The 19599-nt window shown below is 31.2% G+C and overlaps 1 protein-coding gene across 1 annotated transcript; it reads right to left on the bottom strand.

Annotated features, from left to right (window-relative positions):
- Positions 1 to 7210: 7210 nt before the first annotated feature.
- On the bottom strand, positions 7211 to 17997 carry LOC114338189 (dnaJ homolog subfamily C member 25 homolog). Its single transcript, XM_028288777.2, has 2 exons — positions 17503 to 17997; positions 7211 to 8279 (listed from the first exon to the last, which is right to left on the bottom strand). Exons 1-2 carry the CDS (start codon positions 17838 to 17840, stop codon positions 7613 to 7615), a joined length of 1005 nt encoding a protein of 334 aa, XP_028144578.1. The 5' UTR covers positions 17841 to 17997; the 3' UTR covers positions 7211 to 7612.
- Between the last annotated feature and the right edge of the window lie 1602 nt (positions 17998 to 19599).

Here is a 19599-nt window from a genome sequence, read left to right as displayed (position 1 = left end):
ACCCCAAAGGGTTGAAACCACCCCCCATCCGAACCAATAATATAAAATTCGGAATCTATAGTTAGTTTTATTATAAAAACATACATGTCTTATGTATCATAATTTAAAAAAAAAATTTAAAAATCACCCCTATAGTGTTGAAACCACCCCGAAGCTAGCCAATGATAGAAGATTTGGAATCTATATTTAGTTTTACCATAAAAGCATGTGTCGCACTTTATTTTTAAGAAAAACTTAATAAATCACCCCTCTAGGGTTGAAACGACCTAAACCCAGTTGGTTAATTAAAATTCGGGATCTATAGTTGAAATCACCCTGAAACCAGTCAAACAGTAGAGAATTCAGGATCAAGTTTACCATGAAAGTATAATATGTACACGGTATAACACCTGCCGACACAGGGGAGATGTCACCTGGTGATTTGCCGCCTTCCTGGAAATGGCAGGATGGATAATGAACTAAGGACGACAACCCCTTGGAGGATGCACAATGGGTCAATTGTGGCCTAAGTGCTGTGGGACTTGAGTCACCCTCCCTACTCTACAAATACAAATGTATACGGTATACCACAAGTTTACCACTCGCGTCACGATTTTTGAATGACGCCAAATATGAATTTGGTATTTGGCGTTAAATTTCCATACCAACCGATAAGAAGTATTCACTGCAAAAAGAACATCAATTTTCGTTGGTAAGAACCGGAGGTATTGCGCTTTTTATAAACGTGTAGTTGTGAATTAAGTTTTCGATAATAAAATCAAGAGGGTAAGAATCGCTTTACTTTTAATCCCTTTACTTTTGGCGCATCATGGATGGCTCATTTTTACAAGAATCGTTGTGAATTTTTTTTTGTATAAACGTGATCTTTCAGTCGTTTCAATGTTTCTTTCCATATTTTCTTGTTTATAAACAAAGCCCCGGCGAATTTTTGAAAAAAAGTGGCTAACTCGGGTTTTAAGGGTCGTAGGGTATTATATTTTTGTTTCAGTTTGTATAAGAATACCAAAATGTCGAATAAAAAAAATTAACTTCCTACATGTTAATGCGCCTGAGTTATTTTAATTGTTTATAAGCGTAAAATAACACTACTTTTTCAAAATTATTTTACAACATTTATTATAAACTTTTTAATCAAGAAATGATCCAATTTGATAAAATGAGCCTTTCCCTTTGATTTGGTATCTTCAGAATTTATGTAAACCTAATAGTTTACGCATAATAACGCCATAGATAAAGGCTTTTTTGGATAAACAATTTCAATTTTGCAATAACTATTAAGTGAAACTTCTTGAAATTTTAATAGCTGAATACTTGTGATATTGTTGCTAAACTTAAGCGACATTAAAGTTTTTTGTGTATTTTTAGAAAAGTTATTAATTATTTTAAAAAAATCGACTTTTAAGGCTATTTTCCCAATAACTAAGCAACACATTAACAAAAATAACTTTTCAAACACTCATTTTAAAGAATTTTCTATGCTTCTTCAGTAAAATTGTATCACCTTTCCGTATAGCATATCGGTCTCCACCTTTAATATTTAAAATCAAATAGCGATCTTTAATTGTTTATATATTGTTTATAAGATAAAAAGTACGTTTGATCTTTTGCATAATTTTTATATTGGATATTGTTGTATCCAAATTTACCCAAAGCAGTTCTTAGATACCTGTATACTGTTATCTACTCTCGTCCGCCGCTCTCGTTTTCGCCCTCGAGATTTTACTTGGTTATGTCATGGTCTACTTATTTCCAAATTCTGGTGCAATATCTCGATCACGAACGTCACAAAAAGTCCCTTATAATTTTTATATTCACCCCTGCCCCACCCCTTTATCGGCCACGCAGCGTTCCGCCCCTGGAGATTTTACTTAGTTGCGTCATGACCTACTTATTCCCAAATTTTAGTGCACTATCTCGATCATGAGCGTTACAAAAAAAATAAAAACGGCGACTTTGACCCCTTACAACTACCCTCGTCCCCGCTCTGGTTTCCGCCCGTGTGGGAAAGTGATGTACACGTCTGATTCAACATATCCCCTTTAGACCAGAGAACTAAGGATTTTCCCGTGACATCCGTTGATACAGGTATCTAAGAACTGCTTTGGGTAAATTTCGTTACAACATTATCCAATATAAAAATTATGCAAAAGATCAAACGTACTTTTTAACTTATAAACAATATATCAACAATTAAAAATCGCTATTTGATTTTAAATATTAAAGGTGGAGACCGGTAAGCTATATCGAAAGGTGATACAATTTTGCTAAAGAAGCATAGAAAATTCTTTAAAATGAGTGTTTGAAAAGTTATTTTTGTTAATTTGTTGCTTAGTTATTGGGAAAATAGCTTCAAAAGTCGATTTTTTTAAAATAAATAATAACTTTTCTAAAAATACACAAAAAACTTTAATGTAGCGTGAGTTTAGCAACAATATCACAAGTATTCAACTATTAAAATTTCAAGAAATTTCACTTAATAATTATTGCAAAATTGAAATTGTTTATACCAAAAAGCTTGTATCTATGTCGTTATTATGCGTAAACTATTAGGTCAACATAAATTCTCAAGGCATCAAATCAAAGAGAAAGGCACATTTTATCAAATTAGATTAGTTTTTGATTAAAAAGTTTATAATAAATGTTGTAAAATAATGTTGAAAAAGAAGTGTTATTTTAAGCTTATAAACAATTAAAATAACTCAGACGCATTAACATGTAGGAAGTTAATTTTTTTTATTTGGCATGTTGGTATTCTTATACAAACTGATACAAAAATATAATGCCCTACGACCCTTAAAACTCGAGTTAGCCACTTTTCTTCAAAAATTCACCGGGGCTTTGTTTATAAACATTAGAAAATTTAAAAAGCAACATTTAAACGACTGAAAGATCATATTTATACAAAAAGAAACTCAAAACGATTATTGTAAAAATGAGCCGTCCATGATGCGCCAAATTGAAGGGTTTAAAAGTTTCGCTCTTGATTTTATTATCAAAAACTTAATTCACAACTACACATTTATACAAGTGGCAATACCTCCGGTTCTAATGAACGAAAATTGATTTTCTTTTTGAAGTGAATACTTCTCATCGCTTGATATGGAAATTTGTCGCCAAATACTCAATTCGTATTTGGCGTCATAAAAAAAATCGTGACGCGAGTGGTAAGCTTGCGGTATACCGTAATATAAATATTACAGTGCGTCCATAAAGGGACGCATAAATTCATTATTTCGTAAACCAGCGACTTTAAGAAAAAATCTCGAAAAAGGTCGATTTTTATTTTTAAATTTCGATTTTCTGGGATATATATCATACTAGTGACGTCATCCACCTGGGCGTGAAGACGTAATCGATGATTTTTTTAAATGAGAATATGGATCATGTTATAGCTCATTTTAAAGGGTATTCAATTATCTATTCAATAATATAAACATTAACATAATTATTTATACAGAGTGTTGAAAAAGAATTTAAATTAAATTAATTGAGACAAAAAGAAGAATGTACGTAATTTATATAATTCAAAATACGTTTTACTGTTATCAGAAAACAGAAAAAAAAAATTTTTTTGACAAATAAATATTGTTTTTTGCTTAAATTCAATGTTAAAACTACCACTCACCTGCCTCTTGCCCTCTTGGTACTTTGAACATTTCGTTTAAGCGAAAATCAATGTTTATTTGTCAAACAATTTTTTTTCTGTTTTCTGACAGCAGTACAATGTATTTAGAATTAAACAAATTGCATATATTCTTCTTCTTGTGTCAATTGATTTAATTAAAAAAAAATTGGACGCTCTTTATAAATAATTATTATGTTAACGTTTATATTCGTGAATAGAAAACTGAATACCCTTTCAAATGAGCTATCACATGACCCCTATTCTCATTTAAAAAATCATCGATTATGTCATCAACCTGTGTAGTTTAAAAACCACAAACCACAATTAAGCCAGTGAAGAATTAAAAATTCAAAATCCATATTTAGTTTTAGTATAAAAGAATGTCTCGCAAAATATTTTTTGAAAAAACTGACCAAATCAACCCCAAAGGGTTGAAACCACCTCGACCCGAACCAATGATATAAAATTCGGAATATATACTTAGTTTTACCATAAAATACGTATCGCACTTTATTTTTTGGAAAAACTCAATAAATCTACCCCTAGAGGATTGAAATGACCCCAAACTCAGCAAATACCGCCAAACCACCTGACTAATTTAAAATTCGGAATCTACATGATTTAGTTTTAGTATAAACCCATGTTTCGCACTAGATTAAAAAACACAGAACAAATCAACCATTAAGGGTTGAACCACTCCGAACCGAACCAATGATATGAAATTTGAAATATATCCTTAGTTTTACCATAAAAATACGTATCGCACTTTATTATTTGAAAAAACTGGATAAATCGACACCCTATAGGGTTGAAATTACCCCAAACCCAGCAAATACCGCCAAACCACCCCACTAATTTAAAATTCGGAATTTACATGATTTAGTTTTAGTATAAAAACATGTTTCGCATAAGATTAAAAAAATCAAAACAAATCAACCCTTAAGGGTTGAAACCACCCCGAATCAAACCAATGATATAAAGCTCGGAATCTATATTTAGTTTTACCATAAAAATACGTATCGCACTTTATTTTTTGGAAAAACTAGATAAATCTACCCCTATAGGGTTTAAATGACTCCAAACCCAGCAAATACCGCCGAACCACCCCACTAATTTAAAATTCGGAATATAAATGATTTAGTTTTAGTATTAAAACATGTTTCTATATGGATTAAAAAAAACAGAACAAATCAACCCCAAAGGGTTGAAACCACCCCGAGCCCAACCAATAATATAAAATTTTCAATCTATACTCAGTTTTTCCATAAAAGCATGTGACACACTCTACTTTTTTAAACTGAACAAATCAACCCCAAAGGGTTGAAACCACCCCCATCCGAACCAATAATATAAAATTCGGAATCTATAGTTAGTTTTATTATAAAAACATACATGTCTTATGTATCATAATTTAAAAAAAAAATTTAAAAATCACCCCTATAGTGTTGAAACCACCCCGAAGCTAGCCAATGATAGAAGATTTGGAATCTATATTTAGTTTTACCATAAAAGCATGTGTCGCACTTTATTTTTAAGAAAAACTTAATAAATCACCCCTCTAGGGTTGAAACGACCTAAACCCAGTTGGTTAATTAAAATTCGGGATCTATAGTTGAAATCACCCTGAAACCAGTCAAACAGTAGAGAATTCAGGATCAAGTTTACCATGAAAGTATAATATGTACACGGTATAACACCTGCCGACACAGGGGAGATGTCACCTGGTGATTTGCCGCCTTCCTGGAAATGGCAGGATGGATAATGAACTAAGGACGACAACCCCTTGGAGGATGCACAATGGGTCAATTGTGGCCTAAGTGCTGTGGGACTTGAGTCACCCTCCCTACTCTACAAATACAAATGTATACGGTATACCACAAGTTTACCACTCGCGTCACGATTTTTGAATGACGCCAAATATGAATTTGGTATTTGGCGTTAAATTTCCATACCAACCGATAAGAAGTATTCACTGCAAAAAGAACATCAATTTTCGTTGGTAAGAACCGGAGGTATTGCGCTTTTTATAAACGTGTAGTTGTGAATTAAGTTTTCGATAATAAAATCAAGAGGGTAAGAATCGCTTTACTTTTAATCCCTTTACTTTTGGCGCATCATGGATGGCTCATTTTTACAAGAATCGTTGTGAATTTTTTTTTGTATAAACGTGATCTTTCAGTCGTTTCAATGTTTCTTTCCATATTTTCTTGTTTATAAACAAAGCCCCGGCGAATTTTTGAAAAAAAGTGGCTAACTCGGGTTTTAAGGGTCGTAGGGTATTATATTTTTGTTTCAGTTTGTATAAGAATACCAAAATGTCGAATAAAAAAAATTAACTTCCTACATGTTAATGCGCCCGAGTTATTTTAATTGTTTATAAGCGTAAAATAACACTACTTTTTCAAAATTATTTTACAACATTTATTATAAACTTTTTAATCAAGAAATGATCCAATTTGATAAAATGAGCCTTTCCCTTTGATTTGGTATCTTCAGAATTTATGTAAACCTAATAGTTTACGCATAATAACGCCATAGATAAAGGCTTTTTTGGATAAACAATTTCAATTTTGCAATAACTATTAAGTGAAACTTCTTGAAATTTTAATAGCTGAATACTTGTGATATTGTTGCTAAACTTAAGCGACATTAAAGTTTTTTGTGTATTTTTAGAAAAGTTATTAATTATTTTAAAAAAATCGACTTTTAAGGCTATTTTCCCAATAACTAAGCAACACATTAACAAAAATAACTTTTCAAACACTCATTTTAAAGAATTTTCTATGCTTCTTCAGTAAAATTGTATCACCTTTCCGTATAGCATATCGGTCTCCACCTTTAATATTTAAAATCAAATAGCGATCTTTAATTGTTTATATATTGTTTATAAGATAAAAAGTACGTTTGATCTTTTGCATAATTTTTATATTGGATATTGTTGTATCCAAATTTACCCAAAGCAGTTCTTAGATACCTGTATCATCGGATGTCACGAAAGAGGCCATTTAATTGCTAATTTCTCTGGTCTACTTATAGTTTGTCCATATTACTTACCACGAGCAAAATCCGCTTCCATCTCTCGGACTATAGTAACAATTTTTGTACAGTCATTGAAGCCAATATGTTAATTCCATGATCACTACACAAATCAATGTTCCATTGAGTATATAATAGTATATTATGCAACGAGCATTTAATTATGGTCATTATGAAGCGAGTATGAGTGATACGATTCGGATAAAGTACGAGCTTCATAATGATAATTAAATGCAAGTTGTATACACGATTTTTTCTATGATCATTCACAACAAAAAAATATATTCAAATTTATTAATTTTGTAACGCAATCAAATTAAGTAGTTTGTCAGTTTGTTTACATATTGAGAACTGTCAAAGCATAATGTATTTGACTCGCCATTGGTCACTGCGCATGTGCCACCTTCATCGCGAATACCATATCGCGATTCTATTGATTAAAAATCTGTATCGTAATGATACAGGTAGTGAAATCATAATTGATATAATTCTAGTATGAGAATAGAAAAAACATATTATATCTGTTAAGAATTAAAAAAAAATCAGTACTTAGATTAGGAAAAAATTATATTAACGGAAAATATTGGATGGATTATATTTTTGACGAAGCACGTGTATATTTTTATTATAACTTAGAAATTAGCTTTGTTTCTGAAATTAGCTTAAGTGCATTACAGTAGAAAATATGTGGTTTTAAGAATTTGAATATTCTTTTAGTATATCAGCTTTCTAAGTTGTAATAAGGGTTTATAAATTTTTTGATAGAATATACTTATAGAGTTAGAAACATTTAATGTCAAACTCCTATTGTATACATCAAGATATGTCTATCTGATGTTATATACATGTTTGTACCTCGGGAATATCAAAAAAATGTTAAACACAGCAACATTGTAATAAAAATATATAAATAAATAAAAAAAATTTGTTAGAGTCTGTATTAACTAAAGATCAAGAATCGTCAAATGTCATTCTTCCCACTCCATGATTCTTAAGATATCTTCTATATTGCTTATATTTATTGTTTTCAGCTAACTGTTTCTTAGCATTTTCTTCTTCCTGTTTATGCCATTCGTCAAAATTGGCCCTGATCCACAACTCTTGTTTTAAGAAATCTTCTTTTTTCTCATCTTCTTGACTATTAAACTGATGTTCACTCATTTTCATATATTTTCTAATAATGTACAGTTTTTCTTCTTCACTATATGGTTGTTTTAATATACTATGCCTCCAATACCAAGACACATACCAAGAAATATATTTTACTATTGTATACGGAAATATAATTAATTGTATCCAGAGCAAATCAGTAATAGATGGCTTGGCATAAGCCCCTTTAATATCCATCTTATCTTCGATTACTTTTCTTATGATGGTTTCAGTTTCTTCTTTTAACTCTTTTTTATTTTTCTTCTGCTTTTTATCATTTTGTAGAAGCCCGTCTTCTTTGGCGATTTCTAGCGCTTTGTTTCTATACTTTGGCACAGTCATAAAGTACTTAATAGCAAGGTCATATTTCTGCCAACCACTGTAATACTGGATTATTGATATTATAGAAATTGTCACTATTAATACTATTCTTACATCTACTTTGGGAGCTACTCTTCTTCGATAATATCTGAAAAGAAAGAAAAAGAAAACGTTAAACATTAACATAGCTTAAAATATAAATAAATTACTTAATGATATACCAATATTCAAAACTATGAAGGAAAGAAAAATGAGCTAATTTGGTTACATACTAAGAAATGAAAAATATGAATTGATGCGATTGGTTATACAAGGAAAAGTGGAAGAATAAAGAAGAACGGGAAGACGACGCACGTCCTGGTTGAAAAATTTAAAACGGTGGTGGAGTGGAACACGAAGAAAACTGATATACAAAAATGCAGTTAGTTCTTTCGCTCAGCTTGTGAATATTTTGACAGATTCATTGTCGGACACATCAACACAAAAATTATCTCTCAATTTAAAGCTCAAATAAACTGAATGTTAAAGACCTCTTTCATTGAACAAAAAAAAACATGAATAATGCCAATGTAGTCATTAATTTTTATTAAAAACATTCCATTTTTAAATACGATGAACGCATTACACTCAAAAAAATTTAGTTCGTAATATTGATTAACAGTGATTACTGAATAGTGTTTCGTTGTCACAACAATTTAATTTGTTGTTTCAACGAACTTTTAGACATTGACGAATGTATTTGGTTATTGCTGAATGATTGAATAATAATTGTGAGAATAACTAGAGTACATTAATCAATAACACTCAATTTATTCAGACAATAACTTAGTTTCGTATATTTAATAAATACTGTTAATTCTGGCAGCAACTCACGTTCTTGATTTCGTAGATGACAAGCAATTACCTTGGTTTATCGTGACAACGTACAGATTTCATTAAAACAATGTACAAATGTTGTTAATATAGAGTAATATATGATTATTGAATAGATGTAAATTGATTGTTGTGACAACGAATGCATTAATCAATCTACTACTGCATTTAATACCCACAATGAATGCGGTCATTGTGACAATAATCGTAGTTGTTGAGACAATAAATGTTTTGCTTGACCATTTGAAAGTTATCGGCTTTTCCTTATCGTGATACCCCTAGCTTCTCTGTGTTACCGAAGTGCCGAATAATAATTGCATTTCGTTTTCAAGTGTAGTCCGTAGTAGAAGGAAGTTCTTGTGTGTCTATTATCGTGAAATTTCGGTCGAATTCTTTTTAAATGTATTCATTTTTTTCGAATCCTGAGAAAACTAATTATTATTTTTGAAAATTTAAATGCAAAATAAAATATTACACAGTATTATCGAGGGTCTGAAGTCCCTGACAACCTCTATAATCATTATTTTAATAAGTCACATGGGTGAAAAAGAGAAAATTTAGTATGATTTTTAATTTCAAATAGGCATACCATTCAACAGAAACTTTTTGTTTATTCTAAGGGACTTTCTGCCCTCGGTAATAATGTAATATTTTATTCTGCGTTTAAATTTTTCAAAAATACTTATTAGTTTTCTCAGAATTCCAAAAAAAAATGAATGCGTTTAAAAAGAATTCGATCGAAATTTTGCACCTGCGCTCTCAAAAAGGATTAAAGTGTTATACATTTTTGGAATCACTATTTCAAACGCTTTTAAATAAGCTGTCACATGACGTACTTTCCCAATAAAAAAAAGATCAAAGTTACGCCGCGCCTGTCACCTAAAGAGGGATCGTGTAAAGTTCGAAACATTGATGTTATAATATACTTTGATTATTTTAAAAATCGACCTGTCCGAGCGTTTTGCTTATGTGCTAAAAATAAATAAGTTAATAAGGAGGGTGGGGGGAGTGTAACACTTATTCCAGTACACTGTATAAGTGAAATCATATGAAAAATCACACAGTGTAAAGTCCTTTAGGTTAAGGACAAAAAAGGGGGATCTAAAAAATTATTATTAATCAATTAATATCATACATTGGGCTATTGCATTCAGTAATTATTAATATAAAATACGTTCATAGTAGGAATGAACGAAACTGATTGTAAGAATGAATAGAATTGCTTCTAAGAAAAACCGTATTTATTGTGGGCATGAACGGAATTAATTGTAACAATAAACGGAAATAATTGTAGAAATAAACGAAATACGTTAGGAGAAATAACACTGTTATTGACACAACGAATAGTCTTCGTCGGTCAATTAACGACGTTGTTGTTTCAATAAATAGTGTTCGTTGACTCAGTGAACAGAGTTCGTAATATCAATAAATAGTGTTCGTTGACTCAGTGAACAGAGTTCGTAATACCAATAAAGTGATATTATGGTATACATAATGAATGTTCATTCATTCAATTAACGTAATACATTGGCTCAACGAACGAAAATAATGAATTGATGAACATCGTTTTGTTGTCCCAATAAAACCAAGAATTGGACAAATTTTAAGTATTGCGTTTGTTGTCTGAATTAGCATTTTTATTGATATTACGTACCTTTTTCGTTGAGTGTAGAGAGTCGCGGAAGCGACTTCACTCGTCGCGGACTAGTCTAGCTGAGATTCTTTACGTTGTTTTTAATCTTCATGAACGCATTTGGAAGCCGCGGACGCGACGAGGACTTGATTCAATTTTTAATGAGAATCTCAAGTCTTCCACTGTCTTGTTCGCGACGAGTCGCGTTCGCGACTCTAATACGTTTCTAACTTAAACGACTATAAAATTTCAAAAATACACTTTTGTTTTAATCGATGCAGTTGTATTTTGTCAATAAATTGCATGTGAATATTTATTTGTTTAATTATTGTCTATGTTTGGTTATGATTTCCAGCCCCTTCCAGTACGTCAAAATTTAGCCAACTTAGTAAAAAATAATTACCAAATTTACGAGGCAGTTGGGAGACAGTAACAAAATAATGGCCAGTCTCATGTTGGGTTAAGCTGTTTTCAATAGCGATTAGACTAATAGTATTTATGAATATAACAGTATTCTAGACTTCCAAAATGTGATTCCCATAAACTTTAATTACAATTTATACGCCATTATTAATGAAAATTCAGAGTTGGCGCAATGATATGAAATCATTGTAATTTCGAGATACATAAATCCTTTCATGTAAATTTTATTGTATTTGAGTGACATTACATTTTCCATAAGATGTGTCCTTTATATGCATCCCAAGAAATTTGTAAGTTTGGGAGACATAAGAAATACATCACAAAAAGTGTTTCTGAGTTATAAATGGACCATTGTTTCCATATAAATGTATTTGACATGATATTTTTAGTTTTTATCTTAAGGCCATGGGTAGGTACATAATTGACAAATATTTTACGTGTATCCCTACTTTTTCTGTCTTTACACGGCAAATTACGTGTAGTAAAATTCACACTGGTATGGATATGTAAACATTACTAGAATGTCATTCTACTTGAAAATGTCATCATTAATTTAAAGAGATGGGTTTTGAATGTTCTTGGATAACTGTTATTTTTATAATTGCAAATTATTAATTCAGTTAATAAATGTGATAATTTTTTCACTAACTATGTATTCAGTGATTGTAATAATTTATTTGTACAACAAAGACTAATACTCAATCGAGAAAAGAGGAAAAGTGTTAAAGTGATTTTTTAATTAACATTCAGTGATTGTAATAATTTATTTGTACAACAAAGACTAATACTCAATCGAGAAAAGAGGAAAAGTGTTAAAGTGATTTTTTAATAATATATTGTTATGGAACGCTTACAATTTTGAACATCTTTAACAACAAAATACTTGGATCACAGAATATATTATCCTGATGTATTCTCTGCTTGGATCTTCCACAAATAATACACAATAAATAACTTTTTATTAAGTTCACGTCTTAAATAAATTATTTATCAAATACACTATATATCAATAATATTTAATCAATAACTCAACATATTCCCGATACAATGTCAAATATTTAAAATTGTCACTGATTGTCAGTGTCTGACTGACAATATATGCTGACAATATTATATTCGGCTGAGTGCGTTGTAAGACAAAGATAGATTTGGAAAATATTACCACGGCATTGTGTTTATTTTTTTCGAATCCTGAAAAAACCAATAAATATTTTTGAAAAATTTAAACGCAGAATGAAAGACTAAATTATTACCGAGGGCCGAAAGTCCCTTAGAATAAATAAAAAGTTTATTTTGAATGATATATTTGAAATTAAAAATCACACTAAATTTTCTCTTAGTTTTTCACCCCTGTAACTTATTAAAATAAACATTATAGAAGTTCTCAGGGACTTTCGGCCTCGCTAATAACGTGATCTTTCATTCTGCGTTTACATTTTTCAAAAATACTTATTAGTTTTCTCAGGATTCGAAAAAAATGAATCCCCATTTGAATAGCATTGCAGCCGAAAATACGTACCGATCCTCTTAAGTACTACTTGAAACTTTTACAATCAATATTTAAATTAAGGGGATGGGTAGTGGGTACGAACTTTCAGCTTCAATGCTATTTAAATGGGATTCATTTTTTTCGAATCCTGAGAAAACTAATAAGTATTTTTGAAAAATTTAAACGCAGAATGAAAGATTACATTATTACCGAGGGCCGAAAGTCCTTGAAAACTTCTATAATGTTTATTTTAATACATTCATCATCATAAGTGGCTCGATAATCCGTTGTGGATCTTGGCCTGCTCACAAAGAAGTCGCCACTCCTGGCAACTTCCCTCCATCTTCTGACCCCTAGAATTTTAGGTCTTCTTCAACATCATCAATCCATCTTCTTTGTGGTCGTCCTCTACTTCTTGTACCCTCTGGTTTTAAAAATGTTAATCTCTTAGTGTATTCGTGGTCTGACATCCTAGCAATGTGTCCAGTCCATCTAAGTCTCTGCACTTTAACGAATTTCACAATATCTGGATCGGTGTATAACTGATACAGTTCAAAGTTGTATCTTCGACGCCATAGCCCATTTTCACTTACTGCCCCAAAAATCTTTCTAAGAATTTTTCTCTCAAAAATACCAAGAAGTCTTTCATCATTTTGAGATAGGGTCCACATTTCAGCTCCATATATCAAAACCGGTCTTATTAAGGTCTTGTATATATTGAGCTTTACTGCACGTTTTATATTTTTATTTTTTAAATGTTTATGGAGACCATGAACAGTTCTGTTTGCTATTGCTATGCGTCTTTTTATTTCATAGCTTGTCGTGTTTATTGAGTTTACTAGCGATCCAAGATATGTGAATTCCTTGACTTGCTCAAAGGTGTGACTGTTAATTTGAATTCTCTGTTGGATATTTCGGGAGTTTTTAGAAACCAACATAGATTTGATTTTTTCCTCGTTTACCACAAGTCCTAATTCACTTGCCGCGTCCGCAAGCCTTGTAAAACACTGCACCATGTCTCTCAAACTTCTGCCCACTATAACTATATCGTCAGCGAATGCGAGAATTTGCATCGATCTATTAAAAATAGTTCCATTCATTCTAATATTTAATTTTCTGACTGCCTTTTCCAAGGCAATATTAAAGGGGAAACACGCCAGCACGTCTCTCTGTCTTAGACCATTATTAACGTCAAAGAATGTAGAGTTTTCTCCTTGAATTCTAACGCACGAGCTTACGTTTTGCATTGTTAGTTCGGTCAACTCAACTAACTTAGGTGGGATCCCAAAGTCTATCATTGCAATATATAATGCGCTTCTTTTAACACTGTCATAGGCTGCTTTGAAGTTGACGAAGAGATGGTGGGTATCTATGTTATATTCTAGTGACTTTTCTAGAATCTGCCTATGTGCTTGAATTTGATGTATAGTTGACTTTCCAGCAGTAAATCCGCATTGGTACTGACCTGCAATATCCTTTGTAAAATGTTTTATTCTTTCAAACAATACATTGCCGAAGATTTTATATGCAGATGCTAACAAAGTAATGCCTCTATAGTTCTTACAATCCAGTTGATCACCTTTTTTATGCAACGGACATATTACTCCCTTTAGCCACTCTTCTGGTACCAATTCATTCTGCCATATAAGAACTATGAATTCTTATTTTAATCAGTACTTATTTTAATACGTTACAGGGGTGAAAAACTAAGAGAAAGTTTAGTGTGACTTTTAATTTCAAATATCTCATTCAAAAGAAACTTTTTATTCATTCAAGAGACTTTCGGCACTCAGTAATAAAGTAATCTTTCATTCTGCGTTTAAATTATCCAAAAATACTTATTAGTTTTCTCAGGATTCGAAAAAAATGATTACATTTAAAATGTTGATGCCTGTCAAAATTTTGCATTTTGTTCCTGTCCCCTTAAGAGATACTTGTTAGGATTTTTTATTACATGAGCAATAGCAAAAATTTGCTTTTAATATTTAATTTAAAATTGTATTACAAATATAATAATAAACTATGACACCAAATGCTTTGAGACTTGAAATTTAGAATATTTCAAAAAGTATTGTTAGTGTATTTGAGCAGTGAACTCGCCAATTAAAAATCAGTTTTATTAAATAAGAAGTGAATTTCATACTTGACATATCTTAATAGTAACATTTCTTTTAAAATTCGAAAAAATATCATTTCTTGTGATTTTGGTAAACCAAATTATTTGCTTTTTCAAGCATAAAATTGATCTATTTGCAAAGAACAAATGAAGCAAAACAAAGTGAAAGCATTATGTTTTTGCAAATGTTTGGTACACTTTCTGTAGTTATGTAATGTCTTTTGCTAAGAGGTACCTACCATTGTCTGCTACAAGAATATTATAACTATGCCAACAAATATTAAAATTGAGGATTGCTGAAAATGGGTAGGTATATTAAAGAAGGAATGTCAGCACTATAATTACAAATATTAAGGTCAATAAAATTTGGTTGAAAGACTGATAAGTTTGTACACACTTGAATGAATAAGGGAAAATGAAAATGTAGTATGTCAAAGTGTGTAAATAATTTATTTCCTTAGCTGAGCGCTTTCGACATAAACGTCATCATCGGAGCTAATGGTCAAATACTAAAAAAGTACCGCTACATAGAGGTGTAAACAAGTGCATCTTAGGAATGTAAATTTGATTTTTAAATTGTGAATGCTAACTTAGTCCTCCGTACAACAGCAAACAGCAAAAAAACAGAAAGAATGGACGGGTGATATCGACACCCGGACCATGAAAAAAGTTTATATGTTTTTGTGCAACGTGTATGTGGCCGTTTCTTTCTGTTTTTTTGCTGTTTGCTGTTGTACGGAGGACTAAGTTAGCATTCACAATTTAAAAATCAAAATTATATTCCTAAGATGCACTTGTTTACACCTCTATGTAGAGGTACTTTTTTAGTATTTGACCATTAGCTCCGATGATGACGTTTATGTCGAAAGCGCTCAGCTAAGGAAATAAATTATTTACACACTTTGACATGCTACATTTTCATTTTCCCTTATTCAATAAAATTTGCTCTGATAAAAGGAACAATTGAGGGAGTTAGAAGCAAAAGGGTTTAAGTGCACTTATCTAAAAATATGCTTGAAGTATAGATTTGCATACTTAAATGGTATTATACTTTTGTGGTAAAAGGGTTTTTAAGCATATTTCGTCAAACAGTTGCCATCTATTGCTATTACATTTAATTTAATGAAAACAATTGCAGTATGCCACAAAACTATTTTTAGTATTCTGTAAAAACATGTGTTAATTCAGGATTAATTTCAAGTAATTAAATATTAGATTTGTGCCGAATTTGGAAGACTATTAATTAAGTATCATGCAACATGCCAGTTGTAATTACACTGTGGATAATCACTGGGATAACAATTCTCGGTCCCTAGGAAGGGACAATTCTTCTCTTATCGTTAGTGGGCAGTTCTGTCATATTTTGTAGGGACTGGAACGGAAGTTGGATATTTTATGAGTATATAAAATATCTAGAAGTATTTTGTCACGTTCGGAATAAAATGTTGTCTAAAACGAACAAAAAGAAAAAAGTAGCACTCCTCAGGTTGTGTATGGTGGAATTACTAAATAAAAAAGGCCAAGTAAATCAACCAAAATGGATTAAAAATTGGATGAAGGAAAGAGAAAAATATGGACACATATCTTTACTCCGTGAATTAAGACAAAAAGAGCAGGATGATTTTAAAAATTATTTGAGAATGTCAACTGTAAATTTTGCTGTTGTTGACAGACTGTGTTGCTGTGTTGCAAAAACTAATCGTCAAAAATACAAAGTATTTTAATGGACCAGGTGAAGTCCCATTGCAGGACAACATGTTAGAAGCCGGAAAGAGTTAATATGAATTTAAATTTTGTATCCTTAATGCAGGGTTAATAAGTGGTCGGTGGAAGTCACTGAGTGTCTAAACCTGCAAGTCACCGGGTGTTTTTTGATAATTTATTTACCAGCAGAGATTTGTTAATTCATTTGCAAAAATGTTGATACCGACCAACAGGAACCTTGCTGGAAAATAGATTATCGAAGTTTCCTATACAAGATACGAAAATCCTTAGTAAAGAAGCTCGTAGTTCATATTATTTTCAGTGTGATGTAAATGAAAAATACTTTTAGATGGGATCGCAAGCTCAAAAGAACACGTTTGATTTCTCAACCACACATGTTAAAAATTATCATAAGTATATGAAATACTTGGATCAACACGACCGGTTTGTTGAAAAATATGCCACTAAAATCAGAGCCAAGAAGTGGTATTCTCTACAAACGAGTAAATAAGTCATTTTTATTAGATTTTTGTTGGTCTGTAGCAGTTTCCTACCTGAAATTGGCTTATAGGACACTTCATGGAAAAACATAAAATGCAGAAACGATGTCAAGGAGAAAATTGTAAAGTCAAACCACTAACATACAGTGGAAAATGTACCTACTGTAACATTATGTAAAAATTGTTTTATACACTATCATAAAAAATAAATGTGCTTTTATTAGATTTAAAAATATTTTATTGTTTTAAACTCATTCATACATACTTTAAATTATGATAACCTAACGCCTGTACTTAGCGTCGTACTTATAGGACAGGTCATAATTCAAAAATGCAATGGTGTAAATTAATTTCATGAATATTTCCTGATTAAGAACAAGATTACTAATAATTATGATTATGTATAACTATAACCAAAATTTTGAAATTTGAAAAATAAATAACTTGGGTGTTAATGGGTTAATTAAAAAATTAATATTCATATAGAAACCTAAAATATATTCATATAAAACTATATTGATGAAATCAGTAAGCAATATAAGATCCAAAATGAGGGAAGTAATGTCAATGAAGATAGCATAAAAGAGAAAGAAGCAGCAGCACAATAGTAGTGAATAAAAACTGAAAAATTACCTATAATAATGAGCGTAGTATTCATCTGGATTATCCAACATATAATCATAATCTGATCTAGCTTCCTCATCTTTAAGAATTTCATATGCATTTGCAATTATTTTGAATCTTTCTTCAGCCTTTTCCTTGGCTTCCGGTGTTCTGTGCAGATCAGGGTGATACTGTCTGGCCAGTTTTCGATAACTTCTGGATATTTCATTTTTGGTTGTCTCCCTTGTAACTTCCAACACATCATAGCAGTTCTCTTTTCCACAATATATTCCTTCTAAAAGTTGACCACTTGCCGAAACACATAATATAAACAGAATGGATGTTACTGCTATTAAATAATGTAGCATTTTATATCTATTTATTATATATCATTAATTCAAGAAGGAACCAACACTCCCATTCAAATTATTGAATTAGACTAAAATATAAAATATCCAATCCAACATGCTTACTTACAATTTGCACAGCTGGCCTGCCAGCACAGAACGAGTTATTTTGACATTTCACATATTCACATCATAATGTGACATATCAAAACTTCTTCTGTTTTCTTTTTGGACTACATATTTTAGAACTTGGACTAAGGCATAGCCACCTTTACTCAGAGTGCGTCCAGGGAGAGTGTAGCCAAGCCCGGAAACCAGAGCAAAATATGGCCGCCCTCAGTGATCACTGGTTGCCCTAGTCGCACACAAAAATATAAATTTTACATAACTGTCAGTTGTAAAAAGAAGATTGAGGTTATATAGAAACATTGCAAAAAATGCAAAATTATATTTTGATTAAATTAATGTTATGTTCTTTTATTAGAACTGCTTGTTTTGAGAAAGTCTGAAGTGCCTATAGTTAGTGCAATATTGATTCGGAGAAAAAAGACGTTAATTCATAACAGAAACTAAATGAATCTGAACCAAATCATTGTAAACAAAATTCTGGTCTCGTTATGGATGGGCTGCAGTGGAGCTTGTAATAATTGGTTTCACACTGATTGTGTAAAAATATCATTTGCTTCTTAAAAAGCTAAAACGGTATTGTGATAATTCTATAGAAAAGGTGAGAGTATGAGTTTAAGTCATTTAGGTTCGGATGTGTGGAAGATACTGGGAATAAGATAAGAAGCTGGTCAAAATAGTAAAGCAGAATACATAGCGTGGAAGGAGTTAGTATGGTTATTGTTAATGAAAAGTATAAGCATTTATCAGTTATTCTGCAGGTGGATTCTCCCAGGCATAAACTGTTGGTAGAAAAGGGGGAAGATCAGATGAGGATGCTGGAGCTAAACTGGTCTGTTACTTACAAGATTAGTTTTTGTGATAATTTGCAAAATGTGTTTAGGTGCCTCTTTTAATACTAGTGACATAACCAGTGTTTAAACATGGATTAAAAAATAGTGTGTGTACTTTTATGTATGTAAGTTATACTTACAGTAGACGCCCTCTTAACCGACCCACCCTACACCTTTTTGGATGATACTATTTTTAGATTAGACGTCATACAAGTTTCATAATTTGTCTTGTGAGTGATATTGTTAATTACATATGTATATACACATCGACATTCGTTTCACTTTATATTTTGACTTAATTTGTTTGAAAATGAATCGTGACCCATGGGAAAAGTTATAGCGGGCAGACTATATGTACATACTACTTTTTTGTTTATAGATCATAAAATATATATATTTTTAACAGAGTTACATATGTAATGTCTTTCTGAGGGTGGTTTTAAAGATTTTCGGTTTAACCAACTTTTTGATTATCCGACCTATGGGCAGCTCCCGTCATGGTCAGTTAAGAGAGCGTCTACTGTATATATGATTTCAACTATTTCAAGGAAATAAATAGATTCAAAACAAACAGTTTATTTGTAATTTATTTAATTATTAAATTAAATATTAATACTTACTACTTTCCAAAAAATTTCATTAAAAGAATTAATAGCACAAATTAAAAAATTATAAAACATATATTTACTAAAAACACCAATATATTTTGTTCACACTTTATTTCCACTGATACGTAACTTGAAAGATTTAGCAACTAACTTTATATTGTCTGTGTGCACAATAGTGCATACTGTTAGTTTTATAAAAAAACTCACATTTTT

The sequence above is a fragment of the Diabrotica virgifera genome, chromosome 6, assembly GCF_917563875.1.
Source record: "Diabrotica virgifera virgifera chromosome 6, PGI_DIABVI_V3a".
In the NCBI taxonomy this organism is placed as follows: domain Eukaryota; kingdom Metazoa; phylum Arthropoda; class Insecta; order Coleoptera; family Chrysomelidae; genus Diabrotica; species Diabrotica virgifera.
Note: the sequence above shows the minus strand (reverse complement) of the source record. Positions and strands in the feature narration are given on the sequence as shown.